General features: G+C 33.7%; 1 protein-coding gene across 2 annotated transcripts in view; it reads left to right on the top strand.

Moving 5' to 3' along the window:
* Window positions 1-21,528, top strand: part of LOC105197599 — an 80,360-nt gene extending 58,832 nt beyond the window's left edge. Inside the window, exons 1-4 of one of the 2 annotated variants that reach the window (XM_011164058.3) lie at window positions 3,885-4,439; window positions 11,176-11,377; window positions 12,848-12,982; window positions 15,795-21,528. In XM_011164058.3, the coding sequence (XP_011162360.1) occupies window positions 4,409-4,439; window positions 11,176-11,377; window positions 12,848-12,982; window positions 15,795-17,766 (2,340 nt within the window). In that variant the 5' untranslated portion in view covers window positions 3,885-4,408 and the 3' untranslated portion in view covers window positions 17,767-21,528. Of the gene's footprint in view, window positions 1-3,884; window positions 4,440-11,175; window positions 11,378-12,847; window positions 12,983-15,794 lie in introns of those variants that run through there. The other variant, XM_026140180.2, reaches the window with a different exon arrangement.
* Window positions 21,529-21,579: the final 51 nt, after the last annotated feature.

The raw sequence follows: 21,579 nt of genomic DNA on the forward strand, positions 1-21,579 counted from the left end.
CAAACTTTTCGCTCCACTTTTAACATTCTCATTAATATAGTCCGCGCCTTTTCGTGTGCGCGCCTGAATCCCAGGTCTGCAGTGTACTTCCTTCGAGTTGCGTTAAATCGCGTCGGGATGTATATGGCAATGATCCGGCGGTCGAAATGCATTTGCCACTTTGTGCAACGCAGACGCGCAATAAATTACGTACATTACGAGATGGACGGGGTGCACGAGGAAGGCCCTGGAGCACCGGGCGTCATCCGGTGCGGCGGCGTAGCCACTGTGGGAAACCTGAAGTCTCCTGCTCCGGCAACAGAGAGGAGAGCCTTCGAGGCTCATTAAACGGGAGATAACGCGTTATGCCGGATTACTCCGTTCCTTCGTTAGCTCACTTATCGTCCTGGTGCCGTTGGCCGCGCGAATGTCGATGCGTCGGTCCCGCCGGCTGTTATTCGGAATGCACGTGCGATAAGCGATTCGATGTAGCTGAGTGATATTGCGAGATGTCCCGAAAACGATTTCTTTCGGGTTCGCATTCGCATCGGTTAATGAAGCCATTTATTCCAAGCCGTTTATTCTATCTTTACTCTAACGGTGAAACGGAAAACAATGTAGAGGGGTAAGATAACGAATTGCTAATTTTTTTAACAATAAGCTAATAACAAATAACGAGCTGCTCAACTTATTAAAGACTTTATATGATAATAAACAGTCTCTATTATAGCGAATACGATTGGATTAGTATGCATTGGTACACGTAAAAGCCGCTGTACATCAATTTAACTTAAGTGTAAAAGTGACATACTATATTACATATCACGTATCTTTATATCGATTTGTACATGGCTTTAATGTGCACTATTGCGCATTTGTGCGTTCAGTCAAAATCATTAATAATTTTATTGAAATCTGTAGAACAAATATAAATAATGTAATGAGAAATATGTTTTGGATACACCCATATGTAGTTTTTAACATTTGTTTATAAAGAAATGACATAATTATAGTAAATAGTTTTTGTTTTCTTTATAAAATTATGATATAATGTTACAGTGGTGGAGAAAAATATTTCTATTTAAATAAATTCAATAGAAGTATATTTAAGGATATACGTATAAAAAATATTTATTTTTTTATAAACAAATTTTAAAATAAACTCACTTGTCATTGTTTTCCAAGTACCTAGATTACAGCTATCTATTCATAAAACATGTGTTGTTTTTTATTTTAGTATTATTATTTTTTATTTCAAACTTTTAAAAAGTAATAAATAAGCAAACAGTGAAAACTTATTTTTTTATGACAAATTGAAATGTAAAATAAATACATCATTTTAAATATATATATATATATATATATATATATATATATATATATATATATATATATATATATATATATGTATATAAGTTAATAAACTAGTTGCGTTTTATATTTACTCTACAAAATATTTTAAATAGTTTTTTTATATATTCTTTAAATAAACATTTTTATTACTATTTTTTGTTTTAACTATTTTCCTCAAAACTGATAATATAGCTGAAAACATATATAGTAACGTGTTAATATTTTTTATTTTTCGTATTGCAATATTTATATTAAATAAATAAAAACAATAAAAATGATCCGCACATGGCGACAAAATGACAATTAACACATTCTTAAAAATCTAAATTAAAACATTTTTTACTTTAACTGTTTTTTTTTTCAAATGTTAGAGTAGCTATGTCTATGAAATTTTATTTTATGTAAATGTAAAAACACATTTTTCGAGTCAGTTGACATCATTTCTCAGAAATTATTGAAACAATCGACATAAGTTTTTGTTTATATGTAAAATATTTCTTTACAGTTTTGTCTGGGGGAAAAAGGATTAATATTTAATAATACGTAATATTACTTAATCTTGTTTAATTTAGAATTGCGTTGTGACTGAAAATTAATTCGGCGCGCAGTTCATTGAACTTGAGGAAAGTATATAAAATCACATAAACAATACAAGCACGAAGACCTAGCTGCGACCGTAAAAGGCATTCTTGTTCAATTCGTATTGATACAGCAACGGTCAAAATATCTCTCTCTACTACTGTAAAATATTTATTTGTCACTTTCTCTAATATTATCGTATATTATTTATAAATTTTAATATTATTTTTTCATATTAAATTCAATAAATATGTTAAGAAAAATTATACTTGTTTTATTAAAACCGTGTCATTTTAATAAATTGTAAATTTTTGTATTAATTTTAGTTTGAATGATAAGCAGATATAGGTATGCTCTCTAAATTGGAATCAGTGTATTGTTCAAAAAAAGGTAGTGAATAGTCTGTTTTCAGTGATATAGTTATTTCATTCAGTGATATATGCACTGTTTTTCAGTGACAATACACTTTGGTCAGTGAAAGTACCCCCCCTTCAGTAATTTTAATCAAAATTACTGAAAAACACTGAATAGTCACTGATGATACTGTTATAAGTATAGCAAAAAGATCAGTAAAATTCCACTGATTTAGACTTAAAGAGTGTGTTTTACACAAAATGTGTTCTATGCAACAGTCGATAGCTTCAGTAGTTTTTGAAAACTCGTGTCGACTTGAATGTGTTGTTACTAAAACATAACATAAAAATTAATGAACATTTACTCACACAAAAATTTGTTGATATTTGTTAAATATATACCAGTAAATGTGTAAGAGTTCTCTTTAAAAAATTTCTAAAAATAAACTATTTTTGCTCCCTCTAGACTAAAATATCGCTTTAAGATCGCTATCTTATCCCCCCTTTTTTCTACTCCAAAGAGTGCTGTAGAATAATTGTACCTCTAAGATTTATCACGATTACAATGCTTGCGATACACTCTGTATCAAATTTACCGTGGAGATCATGGCTTTAATATCACAGATTTATAACGTTACTTATTTAATAAGTAGGTAATACTTAATGGAATCGTTATTATTTATGACATCTATGCATTAACTTTAAGTAAAATATAATTTAAGTTTTAATAATGGGGAACTTATCAATCCGTTAACCAAAATATCCTAAAATAAAACTTTTTTTTAATTTTTTAAATGAGACAATTTATGTCAATTATTTTTCGAAGACACAACATCTTAAGTTCGTTAAACTTAACAGAAAAATAAATATCTGAAGCGATAAGAAGGAGAGAAAGAGAGAGAGAGAGAAAGGAAGGGGGTGAAAGAGAAGGAAGGCGGGAGTTTAGCGACTGCTAAGAGAAGTTCCTTCGATTATTCGTATCGCGAGTGGTCGAAACGAGGAACGAAGAAAAAGAGGAGGACCAAAGTACGAGAAGTGGCTTGTGCGCGGCTCGATTCCTCGTTCGTGGTTCGCGGGGTTAAATATACCCTCGTTGGTCTCATCATGCATAGAAAGAGAGAGAGAGAGAGAAGAAGGGAAGAAAGAGGAGGTACGAGAAAGACAAACTAAAGAGAGAAAAATAGAGATGGGCGTTCAAGCACACATGCACACGTTTATACGTCAAAGTGAGAACGGGAGGGAATACGAAAGAGGGAGAAGAAGAAGAAGAAGAAGAAGAAGAAGAAGAAGAAGAAGAAGTAGTAGTAGTAGTAGTAGCAATAGAAGAAGGGAAGGAAGAAGAAGAGAGACACTGAGGGGCGCGAAAGAGAGGGAAGAAGTCGGGTTCTGCTATTACAGAGCACCTCCGTGGCGCACAGCCCAATATGGAGCAATCTCAGATTTCCATCCGCCCAAATCGAGAATATACGCCCGCGCCTCCGCTCGCGCTCTTCTTGGCCCGCGGAGGGTTGGTCGTTGTCGCGGTTGTCGTCTTCGTCGTCGACGTTTCCTCTCCCCCCGTCCTCCTTCGACGGAGATGTAGACGTTGCTCTCGGTGGAGTTGTCGCTTGTCCACTTCACTCTCGCTCGTAACAGTGCCAAAAGTGCTTCAAAACACTCCGCTCCGTTCAGTCGCGGTCCCATTTTCTTCTCTCCGCTCCCTTTTTTCACCTATTTGCTCGCCGCCTTCCTACTTCTCTCGCGATCGATAGATCGCGATCGATACAGTTCCTTCTTCTTTTTAACCAGGTGAAAGTTCATCCACGTGCTCACATTTTCCTCCTTCTTTTTGTATCTCCCAGTCTTGCCTTCGAAACATTCGATATTCCGCTTGCCGAGGGATCACGCGAGTCAGAGCTGATTGCGTGGGCGATCGCGATGCATTGAACGGCTCGGAAGAAGCCGTGATTAATCGTGCCCTGTGATTTGTGCGATCGCTCGTGTTCAACAATGACCGTCGTGCCATTCAGTTTGACGAGAAATCGATCGTGCGTGAAAATCGTTCGATTAACGTAAACGTTAGGAAACGTCCGCGGCGTGTGAAGACAATTATCGGCCGCGATCTTTTTCAAGAAGAGGACTCGTCATCAAGGAACGATACGTTCATGTTGCCAGAAAGCAACTTTCCCGTTACAGGTAATCAGCAGTGTTTGATAGTGAGTGAGTTTAAGATCTCGAGCGGGGCAGCGCGTGTACGTTTCTGGTATGGTGTATTAATCGCGCAATCGTGGAATCCCTTTTGAAATCCTTGCAAGTTTGCAAGTCTGTTTTGAAACAGACACTGCTGTGTTTTCACTGAGAAAAAATTGAATTAGATTAAGTAATTGCATATTTAAACTGAAGAAATTTTCAATTTAATTCCATTTCTTCTCAGTGAACAGATTCGCAGATTTGGTATTACAATGACTACATTTCGCTTACATACATGAACGCGTGAACTGAAGAAATTTAAAGAAGTCGAAAAATTTAGTCAGGTCGACAACTTTTTCTTTTTCCCAGTCGAACAATGCGGTGGCAGCAATCGCGAAACATTGATATCCCGTGTCTTCTATTAGTCGAGTAAACGAATATTTCCAGTTGCGTTATCTGAATATGTGCGAGAAGACAACTGGTGGGAAATGAGATCGTTTCGATCGAACAGACCTTTCGAACAGCCTCACAATGGGTCATTCTGTTCTCCACGTGGGACGCCGTCGCTACGCCGCACGTTTTGCGCGGGTGTCCGCGCATAATTACCGATCCACAGCGGCCATCGTAATCAGGCCAGTGGATCACGGTTTGCCTCAGTAGGTCGAAACGCACGAGCAAATCGATCGGTGACTTTATGGACTTTAAGGACATTTTGACGATCGTTCGCCACTTATAAGAGAAAAGCCCTTTTCCAAGGGGTTTTCTTTTTCCCCGGCCGTTGCATCACCTTGACATGTTCGCGAGCACTGCGGCCGACTCTCCGTTTTTAACCTAGTTGCGCCTCTGCCAATAGTGCGGAAGACCACATGCTCTCCCGCGGAACAAACGTCCGCTCCGATCTGTCCACTTGTTGCCTGCGAATAAGTCAAGTTTGACATATGTCTAAATATCAATGAAAGAATGAGAAAGAAGAAAAATTAATCGTTATGTCTGTACCTTCTTACGTATCATAAATGTCGAGCTGTAAAAGGGAAAGTTGGATAAAAGATTATCTGTGATTCTTGAAATATACTTTTCATAAACAGCTGGATACATTTATAATTTTTTAGAGCGAGGTCGTCACTTGTTGCAGATCTTTTAATCTGATTAGCGTTTTGAATAAAATTAGATATGCGACGGTGCGTAAATGCGGCACGCTACGGCAATCATAAATGCCTAGTGCGGTGCGATACCATCAGCCATAATCCTAAATATGGAGTGAGAAATTTGAGAGAACCGAAAATAGTGGCGCTACGCCAAACGCTAAAAATAGCCAAAAAATAAATTGTAGTTACGCGCCCGCCTGCATCATTCTATAACTGGTCTTCAATGAAAACGAGCCACCTCCCGCACATGTCGATATTAATAACTTCCACTGATTTCGCTTTTTCAAGCATGTTTATGTCAAACTTTTTATATTTTAAGGCCGCAATTTTAAATAGCAGATACTTTTAAAACAACTTGGAAAATTTGCTCTCGCATCTTTGGACTCTGTCTTGTAATTTAATTAATACAAGCAAATTCTTGAAACTGCACAAATTGAAGAATTCGGAGAAACTTATATTTTATATTTGTAAAATCTCAAAATTTAAATTTACTGAATTCTAAATTTTGGAGTTTGTAGAAAATTTGGATTTGATTCTTTTAAATTTTAAAATTTTACTTTTTAAAAATTTTTGTCTTCTGAACATTTTCGAATCTTAAAAAATATGAAAACTTTTTAAAACTTTTTGGAAATTTTCTCGAAGAAATCAGAAGTTTTTTAGATTTTTCTTAAATCCGTGAATTTTAATTTTTTCTGTTGCTTATTGAATATTCCTATAAATGTATAAACATTAAGATTTAATAAAATGTTCAATTTAATTACGATTAATAAATTCATCTCACGTTTATCGATATATAAAAGATCCTTTGCCTTCAATGTGTATTTATTATATTTTTATTTTTATTTGTTATGACACTTTAAAACAAATTTCAGAAATTTGTTTCAAAGTGTCGCTTTGAAATTCAGCTGATACATCTGATGTTACGCGAATACAGAGAGCTCAAGTACGTTTCGATCGTGTTTCCGATTGTTTTCGAGACCTTAATAGCTTTAGCTTTGTATCAAGATCGAAGTAACCAAATGACAGTCGATACATAGGCGGATTCTCGCGAGGCGCGTTGAAACCCGATCGACTAGGCCAAGTATGGCTCAAGAATTGCGGGTGTTCGGTGGGCCGTGCCGGAGTGTTGCCGGTTCTATTTTCGCGCAGGAATATTTTTATCCGACGGTGCTCTGCAAAGTCACAGTATGTATAATACGCTTCTTCGTCTTCTGCGCGTCTCCTTCTTTCTCCGTTTTAGCCTCTTTCGTGCGCTTCACTTTCCGACATCGTCGAGCTAGTCGCTGACATTTTTACTTCGCTGATCTTTCATTAAATTTGTCTCCCTCTATTTCTCTCTCTTTCTCTCTCTTTTTCTCTTTCTCTGTGTATTTATATATTTATTAATAAAATTATATTAATTATCATAAATTCTTTTTAGTTGTATTGCCAATTCGGATACCAGTATAAAAAATATATTTTTAATATTTGCCTAATTTACAATATATTTTTAAATTTCTATATAATGTACATAGAGAATTTTTTTTTAGAATTTACTTTCTTAAAATTATTGTAGTCGTATACATAGAAGAATATCAAATCTGCTGCTTATATAGAAAAACGATTATTTACTTTACTTTTTTAATAACCTTATTATTTTATTTTTAATAAAAAATCTTTTTTGTGTAATTGTCTTAAAATATACTCCTTACAAATTAAAATAAATTATTATCTACTCAGAAAAGGAATCTATCTCTCTTCTATCTCTAAAGACACAAAATTACAAAATTTTATTGAAAAAGACAGTAAAATAATAAATACATCAAATTTTTGTTTTAATATTTTTGTTTGATGTATTGATAAATTGCTAGAATTTATAAAATATTTTAAATAAATTTGATACTTGATGAATTTATGAAATACTTGTAAATCAAGTAATATTTATCTCACTCAGTAATTTACAGTATGCATTTTTCACAGTATGTATACGTACAAACAATTTTAAATAAATATTACTTTTTTCAAGCAAATAATAAATGTGTTTTGAGAAAATATTATTTTTTGTAAAGATTAACCGTTACTTAAAAAAAGGAAAATAAAATAAAATAATTTTTTTTTTTAACTATAATAATATTTTTCTGCGAGTGAGGCAATATGAACTTGAAAAAATTTACTATAACTTTATTGTTAGTAAAATTTTATGTAGTAAAATTATTTAAACAAATTTTATTAAATGTTATAGCAACATTCTTCAAAATTTACGTTATCTTGTGATTATCATGATTTTGAGGGTAAATTCTAAAAGAAATTTTTCTCCGTGTATAACATTTATGTATTCATACTGAGTTTTGGAAATAACTAGTGCTACAATAATTAAAATAGAAAATAGTAATAAAAATATTATAATTAAAGTATGTATGTATTAAAAAATACTATTTGAAATAAGTATGAAAAATTATTTGTGAAATAAATATGAAAAAAGTTTATCTTTTACATTTCAATACATTATAGATAAATAAATTTTCTATTTTCTATTTCCTAAAAGTACAAAGTAGAAAATAGTAAGATCAAAATAAAAAAAAGAGCATAATATTTCTGATATATAGATGTAATTTATTTTTCTTATTAAATAACTAGACAATGAGTTCGTGAGTATGACAAGTAAATTTATTTTAAAATATTTATAAAAATTGAGTTACATCTATCTACATGGGATATTTTTTATTCTGATATTTTTTGCTTGTGTACTTATAAAAAATAAGAAGTAGTAAATAAACAATAGAAAACAGAGAAAATGTATTTATCCATAACACATCGATATGTCATAAATAAATCTTATGTCAAGTAAATATATATATATACGTTGTAAATGTTAAATAGTTTTTGTAACTTTTTTTCATATTTACTACACAAAACACTATACTTTCAATTAGTGGTTTTTATACATCCTTTAAACAAATATTTCTATTAAATCTATTTTAATTTTTCCCCAACTCTGCAAATGACATATAAGTAAGCACAAGTGTAAACAACGACACAGTCGACTCTAGAATTCGACAGTGAATTATTCGCGTGCGACAGGTGACTGTTATTAAATATTGCGAGCTGTCTCGCGAGACGTTCCCAAGCGGATCTCTATCACGTAACGTTCGGTGCTCGCAGCTCGCCATTGTACAATTTCGAAGCCTTGAACGGACACGCGGTCGCCTACGCGGTTTGCTCGATGGTGCAACGACGGCAATAGGTATGCTTGATCGTTTATCCATTTGCGCGTCGGACATTCGTTTAATTTCTGCCATTTCTCACGCCCGTCAAATCCACGCAACGCAACTCACTGCGCTGCGCGCGCGCACATTAATCCGCTCGTTAATACGGCGGTTATGAATATTCCGCAATTCGCGCTCGTACACACCGGCAACGATCTCCGGCTTCCACGACGGCCCACGCGCGACCTTTCGCGCTGCTCTCGCACACACCGAAATAAGAAAGTGGAAGCTGTTTGCATGGCAGCTACTTCCGAACTGATTTATTTATTTATTTTTTTTTTTTCATTAATCGAGAGTGGCCGAACGTTTCAATAACTGATAACTAATTAGATGAATGCTCGACTTGGAACTGCTTTTAAAACTTGAACCAAATTGTAGTAAACAGCTTTCGAAACACCCACCTTTAGGCGTGTCCAGAATTTCTTAGACTGTCACAGAAAATGAAAACGGTTGCATATGTAGGATTGTCAATGCCCCAACACACGAATTCACGCGCAACGTCGAAACCTTCAGTGAAAATTGAATTAGCGTTTAGCCGCGAGTTAACAAGATTATACATGTAACAGACCTCACACGATAACTGTTAATGGCCAACTTATGTGATCATTTCGAGATTTCGAAAATTCCAATACAAGATGTTTATCAAAATAAACTTAAAATTTTTAGGGCATTAATTTTTTATTGATTTTTTTTTTAACTATAAGTTTTTATGACATTTTGTTGGCACTCGGAGCAATTTTTGAAATTTTATTTGTATGTTCCTTTGATCATTTTTTCTCATTAATGCAAAATCGATTAGATAAACATAATCTACGTACATTTTCTTATGACTCGCGAGTTTTAGAAAAGAAATAGTGACAATAAGGTGGAGCGAGGCAAATCGGATCACAAAGCCAATCGGATCATTATAGTTTTGAGACAGTTATCATTAGTTTTTTATTATATGCGATTTATTTCATCATGCTGGTTACTTCCGCACGCTACCTCTGCAATAACAATAATAAACAATTCTGTACTGCTTGTGATTTAGTGTCAGTCGATGACACAAGCGCAGAGATCGCGAGTGTGCGAAGAAATTTTGTCTCTCATATAAGATCGTGATTTCAATTTTGCGAGTTTGTAACGGAAAAGCTTAATAGCCTCTCTTTCAAAAAGTTTATTTATTTATTTTTAGTTATCTTAATGGTGATCCGCTTTTGCCCCCAATGCTGATACGAAAAATCAAACAATTACTTTTTCTTAATTTTTTCATTGTGCAATAAGAAATACCATGTTTATCTATTTTTATTTCATTATGTAAAACTCAAGCCAAAGATGTAAAGATTAAAAATTTATAATAAAACTTAATAACAAAATTAATCTCTTTATTGTATTTTTTTTACCTATAAAGGAAAATTGTTTTGCCTCGGTCTACCCTAGAAGACAATACATCGTTTCAAATTGGCGTTGCGTGATTCAACTTTTGAATTTTGTATTTCTGCTGATGTTATTGCAAACGGATCGTTATGTCATTTGCAGTATAAAGAAATTCAGGGTGGAAAGAATCAATATAAATAAAACGCAAACCAGACAAATAATTTGACGTAGTAAATTGTACTAAAAAATAAAGTTAACATTAAAAGATTGAGGAAACTGAATCAAATGTGTAATATTAAGTGCTCGTTTAACTCGCAAGGTATATTTAACTATACATAATCATACATAATCTCATCGCGTCGGAGTTTCGTGCAGTGCTCCGTAGATAGAACTAGAAGTCGGAACTTGCGTAAAAAGATTCGGCCGACGGTAAGATGTAAGACAGTAGAAAAATTCTTTCCGACGTGACGTCCCAACGTCTATTATGCAAAGTAAACAATTCGTTTCACAAGTAATGTTGTGAGATGACACGTTAAGTAATAGGAAGGTTGAAAAAACCTTCTTTATTCTGTTTTACAAGTTATTCAGTGACTTCAGGCTAAAGCTTGAGTGTTGAATTTATTCCGACATTGTTACCATCAACAACTCATTGAGTTCTCGTTACTTTGTAGAAAAACTCATTGAAACAATTCTGTTTTATTGCAGATTTATTTCGTCCTCATAAAATTACCCAATTAAATGCACAATTTACGTTCGTTCATCATTAATAATGATTTAATCAACTCTACAAATATACTATATTTACTTTGTTGTATTACGGTTGTAAAAACTACACAATTTTTTGATTCTCCAAAAGTGAGATATATTTTTTAATTCATGTTATTTTTTTAATGATTCATTTATATCTAAAGAGTGTGGTATAATGTATTGAAAGAATGTGATCATTCGAAGAGGGATCAACTTTATAATAGCGTCCCGTAATGTTGGAATTTTCAGGGGGCACTATGCAGACCGAGGAAGTCGTGTCGCGCACACAGTCTATTGGCATAGACAGTAGTTTCACCGACGGCGCTGGTTTGCAGCATCATTTGCATCACTCGGCACATTTACGTTGCCCGCTATCGCCTCTGATCCACATGGCCGTCAAGCAGGAGCCTCAGGAGGAAGAAGAACGAAGTCGCGATGCTAGCACGTTGAGGTGAGTTGAGAACTGGCAGCAAAATCTTTTTATTTTTTTCAATGCAACTGTGCCATGATCGAATATCAAATCGAGTTAGATAATAAAGTGAATTTTGCATAGCGTTTACTACTGGAAAAAAACTAGAAAAACATGGAATTTTCGGGGAATTTATTTTTTATCCTTGAAAAGCATGGATTTTTATGAAATTTTATTGATATTCAAGGAAAATTTTAAGAATTTTACTTTTAAATTTAAATTCTATCTCTTTTTCTGACAACATTGTTTCTTTGATCATATTTCTCATTTGTAAGACGTCGACAATCGATTAACATTAAATATACATATCCACATACATTCTCGTGTGACTCGCGAATTTTTATAAAAGATTAAGGTCAACAGAAGACAATACACTATTCTAAATTAGCATTGCATGTTTAATCGCCATTTGATTTCTGTACTTATGGTTAGCTATATCCGTGTATTGTAGATAAATCGTTACACGCCATATATTCATGTTACTTATTCTTATTATTCTCTTAAATTTAACATTTCAAGACTTAATTGAGTTTTCTTTTCAATTTTCTACTTAAGGAACATTAAAAATATAATAAAATAAATTTATTTTGAAGCTACATTAAATAAATTTTCTTACTTGGAATTTTGAATAAAATTTCTAGAAAATCCGGGAATTTATAAGGAAATTTTTCATAAAATTTAAATAAATACTTTGAACTTTTTTCGCGTATTAATTATATACACTGTAAAAAATTTTTCTCAAAGTTACCCACTATAATAGATGTAAAGTTACTAAATAGTTGTAAATTTCCACGCGCTTGTAAGTTTGCAGTATACAAGGATAAACTTAATTTCGTTACTGGTAATTAAGCAAAATGGAAATTGCAGAAGTAAATTTGCAATATTTATGAAAAATTATATAGAAATTATAATGTAACAATATTATAGTAATTATATTATCACATATTCAAGTATTGTCTCTAATATACAATGTTGTAAACAATGACTATCCGTACACACTGATACTAACATAAGCGGGACGAAATTTTCACGCATGTACAGTGAACGCGGATCGCATTATATTGCGATATATAGTATGGGATATTGTTGTATTACGAAATATGATAAAAATTTTGATATTTACATATAGTATTTAAAATATCCTATCATGTACATATGTAATTTTTCGTATAAAATATGATATATTTACTCTAGTATTTACTCAAAGCAAATTTACATATTTTTTGTGGAATTACATAATTTCTATAAACCTACGTGATTTTTTTTTATATTTACGGGTCTAATCGTGTAACTTTTTCATCTATTATATGTAAATTTACTGAATTTTTTTACAGTGTATAATTATGAATTTACATATCTGTTTCCGTATATGGAAATTGATAGAGAAAAGATATGTATCAGAAATGAACGCATACGCCCGTGAACGAAAGTCACTTTTGTCACTTTTGATAGCCCGCAAGTGGACGCAGGTAACGTGGCAGGTTCAGTGGACAGCAAACATGGACAACAAGTTGGTAATCAAATTCAAGGACTGGACGAAAATCGGATATTAACTGCTCCGGATGCTGGCAATCGAGGACGAACCAGGTAATCAATCTTTATCTGATTTATTTTTCATGTAGCATCAATAATTAAATAAAATAGAGCAGTAATTTAAAGCTCCTTTCAAAATGTTAAACGTATGAAGGGTTCTCTACAAAATCCAAACAAGTTCAAAAAGTTAAATTTTTAGGGAACAAAGAAAATACATTTCATTTTTAAACAATTTGTTGTATAAATGTGATAATTTTTCTCCATATAATAGAGAAAAAGAAAGTTACAGTTTTATTTAATATTTTGCGGACTTATTTAAAAGAAAAAAAAAATGAAAAACTTGTAAGTTTGTTAGATTTTACGGTGATTTTATATTTACTATTTGTTTATCCTATAATATTTTACATTTGCCATTTTTTTTTATAATATTATATTTCACTTTTTATTTATAAAATTTTACAACATGTTTTTAATGAGCAGTTAAATTAACCTCTGTCGCGGTTTCGGTAGAGATTTTACCGCAGTTCTAGTGCTAATAAAAATTCACACTAAAAATCTCCTGAAAGTTATCTGAATCTCTCAAAAATGGCACTGTGGTTTCGAAGAAGACCCATATATGGAAGTTTGGACTTAAATAAATAATTTACTATATACATGTCTGATAAAAACTCTGATATTTAAAAATCTATGAAAGATATAGACTTCCATATGCGACACTTTCAAAATTCTTTAGAAACAACGATATACTTATTATTATAAAAAAGAAAATTAAAAAGTTTTTCTCAAGCCTTTTCTCATCTTGATTATTGACTCTAAAATTAAAAAAAAACGCTAAAAAATTTAAAAATTCTATTCTCGTGGCAAACTTATTTAAAATCATTTCTTATAAAAATAAATCATTTAAGAGAATATGAGCAAAAAAAGAACACACCGCGCCAAACGTGACGGTCGCAGAGCTTTCTTATTTCATTTATACAAGCGCACACACGTCTATTTTATTTACACAAGCGCACACATTTATTTATAATTAATTCATACGAGCATTCACACATTTGTATCTTTCTTACAATTATACATATACATACCACAATACGAGCACATACATTAAAACATAATCCCACGCAAATTCACTCGTACACGCCTGTCAATGAACTCTCTTTCTTTCTTTTTTTTTAAATAAACGCTAAATTATATTCAATTTATCACTTATTATTGATCAAAATCTCTACATTTTTCTAAATTTCCCTCTTTTTATTCTTAATAATTCTTGTTATGTTTATGGACATAACACCCACTCTCGTAACAACTGGTGACAGCGGTCAAAATAACCGAAAACCAAAAATTACGCTCCGGTCCTAAACCGCAAACGTAACACCAGAATAAAATTTTAAACTTTGATTAATATTTTGAGGACACATGTAAAACAAATTTAGAAAACTTCTGGACTTGTTTGGGTTTTGCGGAAATTTTCTATTTATTTTTCCCGTTTATTTTGTTTGATTTTTGCTAGAATAAATTGTTCATAACATGACGTTACTGACAGAGAACGATTTAGTGCCATAATTTTCAAAGATTTAAAGAAATAGATTTGTTTGGTTTTTCATAGGGAATCCTTCATATTTATCTTCTCAAGTCTACGCGACTTTCATATTAATTTTGTGCAACAAGTGAAAAATACATATAACATTTTTAAACAATATTTCCGTCAAGTAGAACGCTTTTGATTTCGTCTTTAGATTAGATAGATCTCGTACCATGCGTTTGAAGAGCGTGATGAGCATGCTCGCGACGGCTTACATTGTCAGGTAGCGCGATCCGCGGCAACGCGGCTCGAGCTATCTCTTATCTTTTTTGTCGTGTCTCTAACGACGTCTTTAACGTAAAACCGGCCGATGTCCAGGAAAGTGCTTTAAGTGCGGTCGTCGCGTTGACAAGAAGGATAGGCGCCAGGAAACTGGTTCGTGCCGAGCGAGTCTTCTAAAGCGATGCGCGCGCGCACGAGTACACGTGAAGAAAAAAAATTTGCAGATATACATCAGCGAAACGCGCGTCGCGAGAGAGTCGATTACCGTTATTATTGAATTTCATTAAACGGCCCGGTCGCGACTAGAGAAGAAGAAGAAGCGCGACACACGCTCTCTGCATACGAGCGAAGGCGCCGTACCGCGCGGTGCAAAATGCTATTAAGGTGTGGTTCGGAATGCAGTCCGGCGTTAATGAAAGAGCGATATCGCCGATATAATAATAACGCTAGTTTCAATTTTTTTTTCAGATAATGTGTTAACATAACATCAATCTGTGAGACCACTAAAAGTACAGTTTTTACTTTTTTTCCCCCTTTTATTTTAATAGAAAATAGAAAGTTGACTACAAATTTTCTTTTATTAAAAAAAAATTTCAATTTTTTATTTGATTTGATTTTAAATTTTTTACTTATTTTAATTTTTCAAAGAATTTTGAATAAAAATCAGAATTTTTTATTTTTAGTAAGCAGTTGCATGGTTTAACTGTTTAATAAATGAAGAAACATGATAAAGAATATAATTATTCTTTTCTTATTTTAATAAATAATAATAAGTTGACTACGAATGTTCTTTCGTTAGAAGAAAGTCCCTTTTTCACTTTATTTTTATTTCTTACTTATTTCAACTTATTAAAGAATTTTGCAAAATTAATATCTTTTATTTTTATCAATAAGCAGTAATTTAACAAAGGAGAAAATACAGGAAGAAATTGTTTTTTGTAATTTTCTTAATGCTCAGTCAGTTTATCACAAAAATGCTCTATATAATGGAAAAAAAATGTGGTTTACCAGTTAAAGTGTCAAATTTTATTTTATCAAATTATAAAATTTCGTATATTCCAGTCGTGGCCGTAGGAAATCGCGATGGAAGCTCAAATTCCACCACCAAGCATTACCGCCAGAGTACTTGGATCACTACGAAGCGTCGCTGGCCCAGGAAAGTCTAAATTCATCGCCGCCACGCATCATCGAGCCAGCAGCATCCAGTCCAGCGCCGACGAACTCGACGTCTACTCCAAGTCCCGTTTCCGACGTTCATGGTTGGCTACAACGAATCGCGGCTATGCAGCAGGAACTCTATCCGCAGGTCGCGCCGCCTCAATGTCCAACGGCCCTCGGTCATAATCAAGCCACCGGCACCAGGAGATCCGTCATCACGTCTGTGTCTTCGCAAACCTGCAACACAACTTATCCCAGTCATCATATCCAGCAGTCGCAATCGCAAACGTCTAGTAGACCTCCCATGAAATATTCTGATCTGCCGTATATGGGTGAAATCACTCTCGACAACAGCAAACCTAGACGTGGCCGAAAACCGAAGAAGGCTGATATATGCCATTTGATCTACAAGAATTATGGCACGATATTGCCGGGTACGCCTGGCCACGAGGAAAGGAGACTGTCGCCTCGCGATAAACAGGATCCCCGGGAGCGTGTGTCGCCTCAAGTGCCTTTCCAAAGGACTGATGTGCAGAATAGAATCAGTAGTTTGTTGGAAAAACGGTTGACTCAGGAGAACCGGCGAAGCTTCGCGATGTCTGAGAATTCGCGGGAGCAAGACGAGCCATTGAACCTCTGCATCAGAGATCTCAACCAGCTGAAGATTCGACTGCTGCGGAAACATGGAAACGTGTACGAGTCTGGCCAGGTAAAGAGCGAAACGTCCAGCGACGGTGAAGAGGTAGAGTGTTTGGGTACTGGCTTCCTGTCGGAACCAGCCAACTATTCGGATCCAGTTGGTCCTCGGTCGAATAACAGTTTTGTCAATCACAATAACAACGTGATCGATCCTGTGGTCGGTCACAACTCTGGCTTCATGTACTGGCCGAACGCTGGTGTGTTTATTCATCCAATGGCGTTGCAGTCCCAGTTGTTGTATTATCAGAAAGTCGCCCAGAACGACAAGTGTCCACCGCCGGCAACGGATCAACTGCCGAAAGAGCAAAAGATCGTTCCCAAATCGATATACTCAATGTTGGAGACGAAAAGCACGGCTCAAGTGTCGGCGTTGCCTACAGCTCCGACGGTACCAGTGTCGACTGCTACATCCACTTCACCTAGACCGAAGAGGAATGCGCCCTTGGGTCAGCAGCAGAATCAACCAACCAAACGGAAGCGTTCTGCCATATTTATACCACCGATGCCAACCGAGAACAACAATAATCCGGCGACGGAAGTGAGCATATGTAAATTCAAATTTACAGGTGGCGCCAAACCCAGTTTACAAGAAAAGAAGAGTCTCTCTGTGGACTCAGGGGGTAATTTCCGCTATTACAGCGGTACCGGTGATAAGAGCATGCGCGGTTACGAGTTTTTTCCCAGAGAGGCTCTCCAGCAACCGGCGGGACAATCTGGATCCACTTCCGCCGCCGGAGCTTTTCTCAACGCCGCCGGTGAGAGGATCCCACCGCCAACGGCGTGTCAGAGGAGTCCGGTCGGCCAGGACGACGGTCGACGAAAGAGGAAAACCAGAAAGTCCCTGCAGCGCGAAAAGTTGGAACAGACCTTCAAAGAAAAAGGCTTCCTTATTCAGACGCAACAATTGGAATCCGCGGAAGGCGCTACCTATTGCAAGTTCCGGCAGCTCAGGAAATTCACCAGATATCTGTTCAGAAGCTGGAAGGACTATTTGCCTGGTAATGTGCGCGAATTGAGTGGCTGCGGTAGCGGTGCTGCCGTTGCTATCGATAGCGATGTTGCTGATGTTGAGGTCGACGGTGACGCCGCTCTCGTTCCCTCGCCGCTTCCCCGTAACAATTTGCTGGATGTGCCGAATAACTTTGTGGAAGATCATCGGACTTTACCTATCACGTGAGACCTGAATCGCATTCGCGACGAGTCGAAATCATGACACGATGCCATTCGCATTGCTTTTTAGTTGTTAATTTTCTTTTTTGCACAAACCTATATTGTGTGTATTGATAAATTTAAGAAAAAATTTTTCAAATCTTTAAAATTTCTTTCAAAGCCTACATATATTTTAAAACAGTGAAAATCGTTTGAGAGTTTTTATTTAATTTCTCTATTTTATCTCAATTAATTTTACACGCTAATTTCTTTAATAATTTCTGTTCTAAATCTGGATTTAAGACGATTGAAAGACTCCTCAAAATTAAAATTCAAAAGTTAACAATTTTCTGTTTAATCTTTAACTGAAATTTCATTGAATAATTGAACTGTCAAAGGTGTCACATGAAATGTGTCTATCAAATGTATAAATATTAGCTGTACTACAAATGAATAATCCAAACTTTTCAATTAAATTTAATTATTTTAAAAAAAGTAATAGAAATTTTTTCATCAAAATATTTGCCATTGTTTTCTAATAATTTTAAGGCATCTTTTGGATGACTTACGAATTCCATCTCGGAAAAATGCTGTGTTTTTGAGCATGATAAAGTTATTTTTGCATTTTATTCATTGAGAGTGCGTCAGACAAGGTGTGTTGTATCGATTGGACTAAGCGCTAATTCGAAGAAGCCATATCTGGTGAATGCATTCAGTGTTGAGTACCAGCCAAGATTCATTATAATGGCTTTTGTCTTAAAAGACACGTGTGGTCTGGCGTTGTAACGAAACAATTTCACAGATCATTTTCCTTTGGACACTATATGGACGTTTTCGTTCCTGATTCAAATGGTTCAATTGGTACATTGACGTTGGTGCAATTCGCAATGTTTTGTTCAATTCTAACAGCTCGTAATAAATTACGCCCTTGATCAGATTTTTCCAAGGATCTCAAAAGTGATATTCGTTAATCACATTGAAATTATCTCTTAAATCAAAATGCTTACATATTGATACAATGCCGTTGTTGAGAACAGCAGATCAATTCGCACGCTTCTACAGTATTTTTTCCTTGCTGGAATTCATAAAGAATACGGTATTAGACATATACTTTATTTGCTGTTATTTTTGATTCTACTAAATTCAACATTTTTTAACATTATGTTGAATTTTTCGTCAAATTAAGTGTCCTTTTAATAGCTATATCAATACTACATATCTTAAAAAAAAAACAAGGGTATTATTTAAATTTAAATTAATTTTAAAATTGCTTAAAAAATTTGAATTATTCATTTATACACACTAAAGAATTTCTTTCAAAACTACTTATTTAAAAACTATTACGTCGACATTTTTGATATTAAAATTTTCCTCCGAATGATCTCGGAAATCTGATATTAATCATCATGGCAAATCGGTGATATATGTGTGTGTGTGTGTGTATATATGTGTGTGTGTATATAAAATTACATATGTATGTTAATGAAGGATTTTCTACAAAAATCACATAAGTTTATTAGTTTCAATCAAACATTTCTTTTTAAATCTGACGTCAAATCATTATTTATCAGTAGCACTACATCACGAACAATTTTGTTCCGGTAAAAGTCAAAGAAAATGGTAAACATAAATATAAATTGGTAGTAAATATAAAATATTTGCAAGAAACAAACGTACAAGTTCAGAAGTCTTTTAATTTTTTAAAAATGGGTTTTTAAAACATTGATCAAAGCCTGAAACGTTGTTCTTATATCTTTATTATAAATTTAGCTAAAAATTTATACAAAAAGAAGTATAGAATATTTCTAAGAACAATTTATATAAAGTTTGCAAAGTTTAAAAATTGTTACTTTATACCTTAAACAATATTTCCTTCTTTTTATCTTTATTATTACTATTATTATTATATAACAAAAAGCTAAATATAATATTATAGAATAAATAAATAGTAAATATATATAAAATTTCCTCAAGGGCCAAACAAATCCAAAAGTTTTTTATTTTTTATTTTTTTTAATGGATACTAAAATATTAATCAAAGCCTAACAATTTTGTTCTTATACTGATCATATCCGGAGCAAAATTACATCATTTGGTTTTAATGATTTGAAAATGAGTTTTTTTTTTTGTTTTATGAACTTACTGGACTTGTTCGATTTTTGTAGAAAGCCCTTTCATCATGATATAAACAAATTTTTTGATTATTGTAGTATCGTGTCATGACGTGCCTCACGATAATAAAGTAAATCTTGATCATAGCTTAGTGCCAAAGATGAGAGACTGGAATGTACATAAAGTCGCAATAGAAAACGAGATAACCAAAGAGTGGTTTTGCTCTCGCCATACTGGAGTTAGAGTTGTGCGTGTAAGGTGATAATTCGTTATTAAACAATATTATTGAACTGCGATGCATTTGGGATGGTATCAAAGTAAGATTTGTAACGATACCGTCATACTTCTCTAAGCGAATCGTCGAAATATCTCTAACGAAATCTAGTCTTATTTATACTCTTTTTAAATTGTAAACATGGGTTTTTTTGAGTTCGACGGATATTTATATGGAGCAATGGGTACAGCGGCAGCTCGGCTAATATCGCAGATATAATATAAAGAAACGCGAGCTTATACGCAACAATCGACATAATTCTGTATCGATATTATGCACAGTCGATTCTTCGTTTCTTCGATTTGCGCTTTGGAGCAATATGCGAACACATTTACCGATGTTATAAAAACACAATTTGTTTATATATTATACTTAATAAGTATAATAATAGAGTTCAATAAGAAAATAGTTTTTACAGATTACGGAAGAATGCAGTAATATTTTATCAAACTTATAACTGCTCATTCGTTGTGTCTACTGATCGTGAGCCGTCCAAAAAATGACATTCAAAACCGATATTTTTGCGTGTTTTATTTCTGATATTTGAAAGCCATAATAATCGTGACAACTACATTATTATAGGGTGTTTACTGTCAGGAAAAACCATGAAAACCTGGAATTTTTTTCTCGTTAAAATCGTGGATTTTTATAGAATTTTTTTGTTATCCATGGAGATTTTATTTTTAAATTTTAGTTTTATCTCTTTTTTTCGGATAATTGTTTCTTTAATTTTTTGTGTAATTTGTGTGAATTTTTATAAAAAATGTCAATTGCGATAGAAGACAATACAATTATTCTAGATTAGCGTTGTTGAATCACTTTTGAATTTTATATTTGCGCTGAGCTATATCGGTTTACCACGGACAAATTTACAATATTTAAAATTGAAGTGGCTGTTGTTCATGATTTGTATAATTAAAGAAATAACTATTTTTGTATAATTAAGAAACTTGTATAATAAAATTAATTTATTTCAAATTTGCATTAAAAAGTTCTGTAATCTTACTTGGAATTTTCAATAAAATTTCTGGAAAATCTGAGAATTATTAGACGAGAAAGAGAATTCGCAAGAAAATTCTCATTTTTTTAAATGAAATTTGAGTAAACAACCTGTATTACGAAAAACGTAAGAATTGTTACGTTTATTTAAATTTGACAGCATCTCATTATCTTTCTCCAATTATTCGATTTCCAACTCCAAGTATGCTACAAGACGTGATTCTTTCATCGAACTGAATATGTCGTGATATCTATGCTCCATTAAGCAGGATACCTGCAAATTGACCGTCCTATATTCGTGCCTGTTGTTCTTCTTGCGGCGACAAGTAAAATTATTTTATACTTATGCTCATTGTATCGAAATCCTTATAGTCTGTAATATAATAAAACAAATTGTTATCGATATGTTGAATGATGCTGATTTACTGATAATTCCATTCCATCTAAAGATTTTTT

The sequence above is a fragment of the Solenopsis invicta genome, chromosome 5 (genome assembly GCF_016802725.1).
Source record: "Solenopsis invicta isolate M01_SB chromosome 5, UNIL_Sinv_3.0, whole genome shotgun sequence".
NCBI classification, from domain to species: Eukaryota; Metazoa; Arthropoda; class Insecta; order Hymenoptera; family Formicidae; genus Solenopsis; species Solenopsis invicta.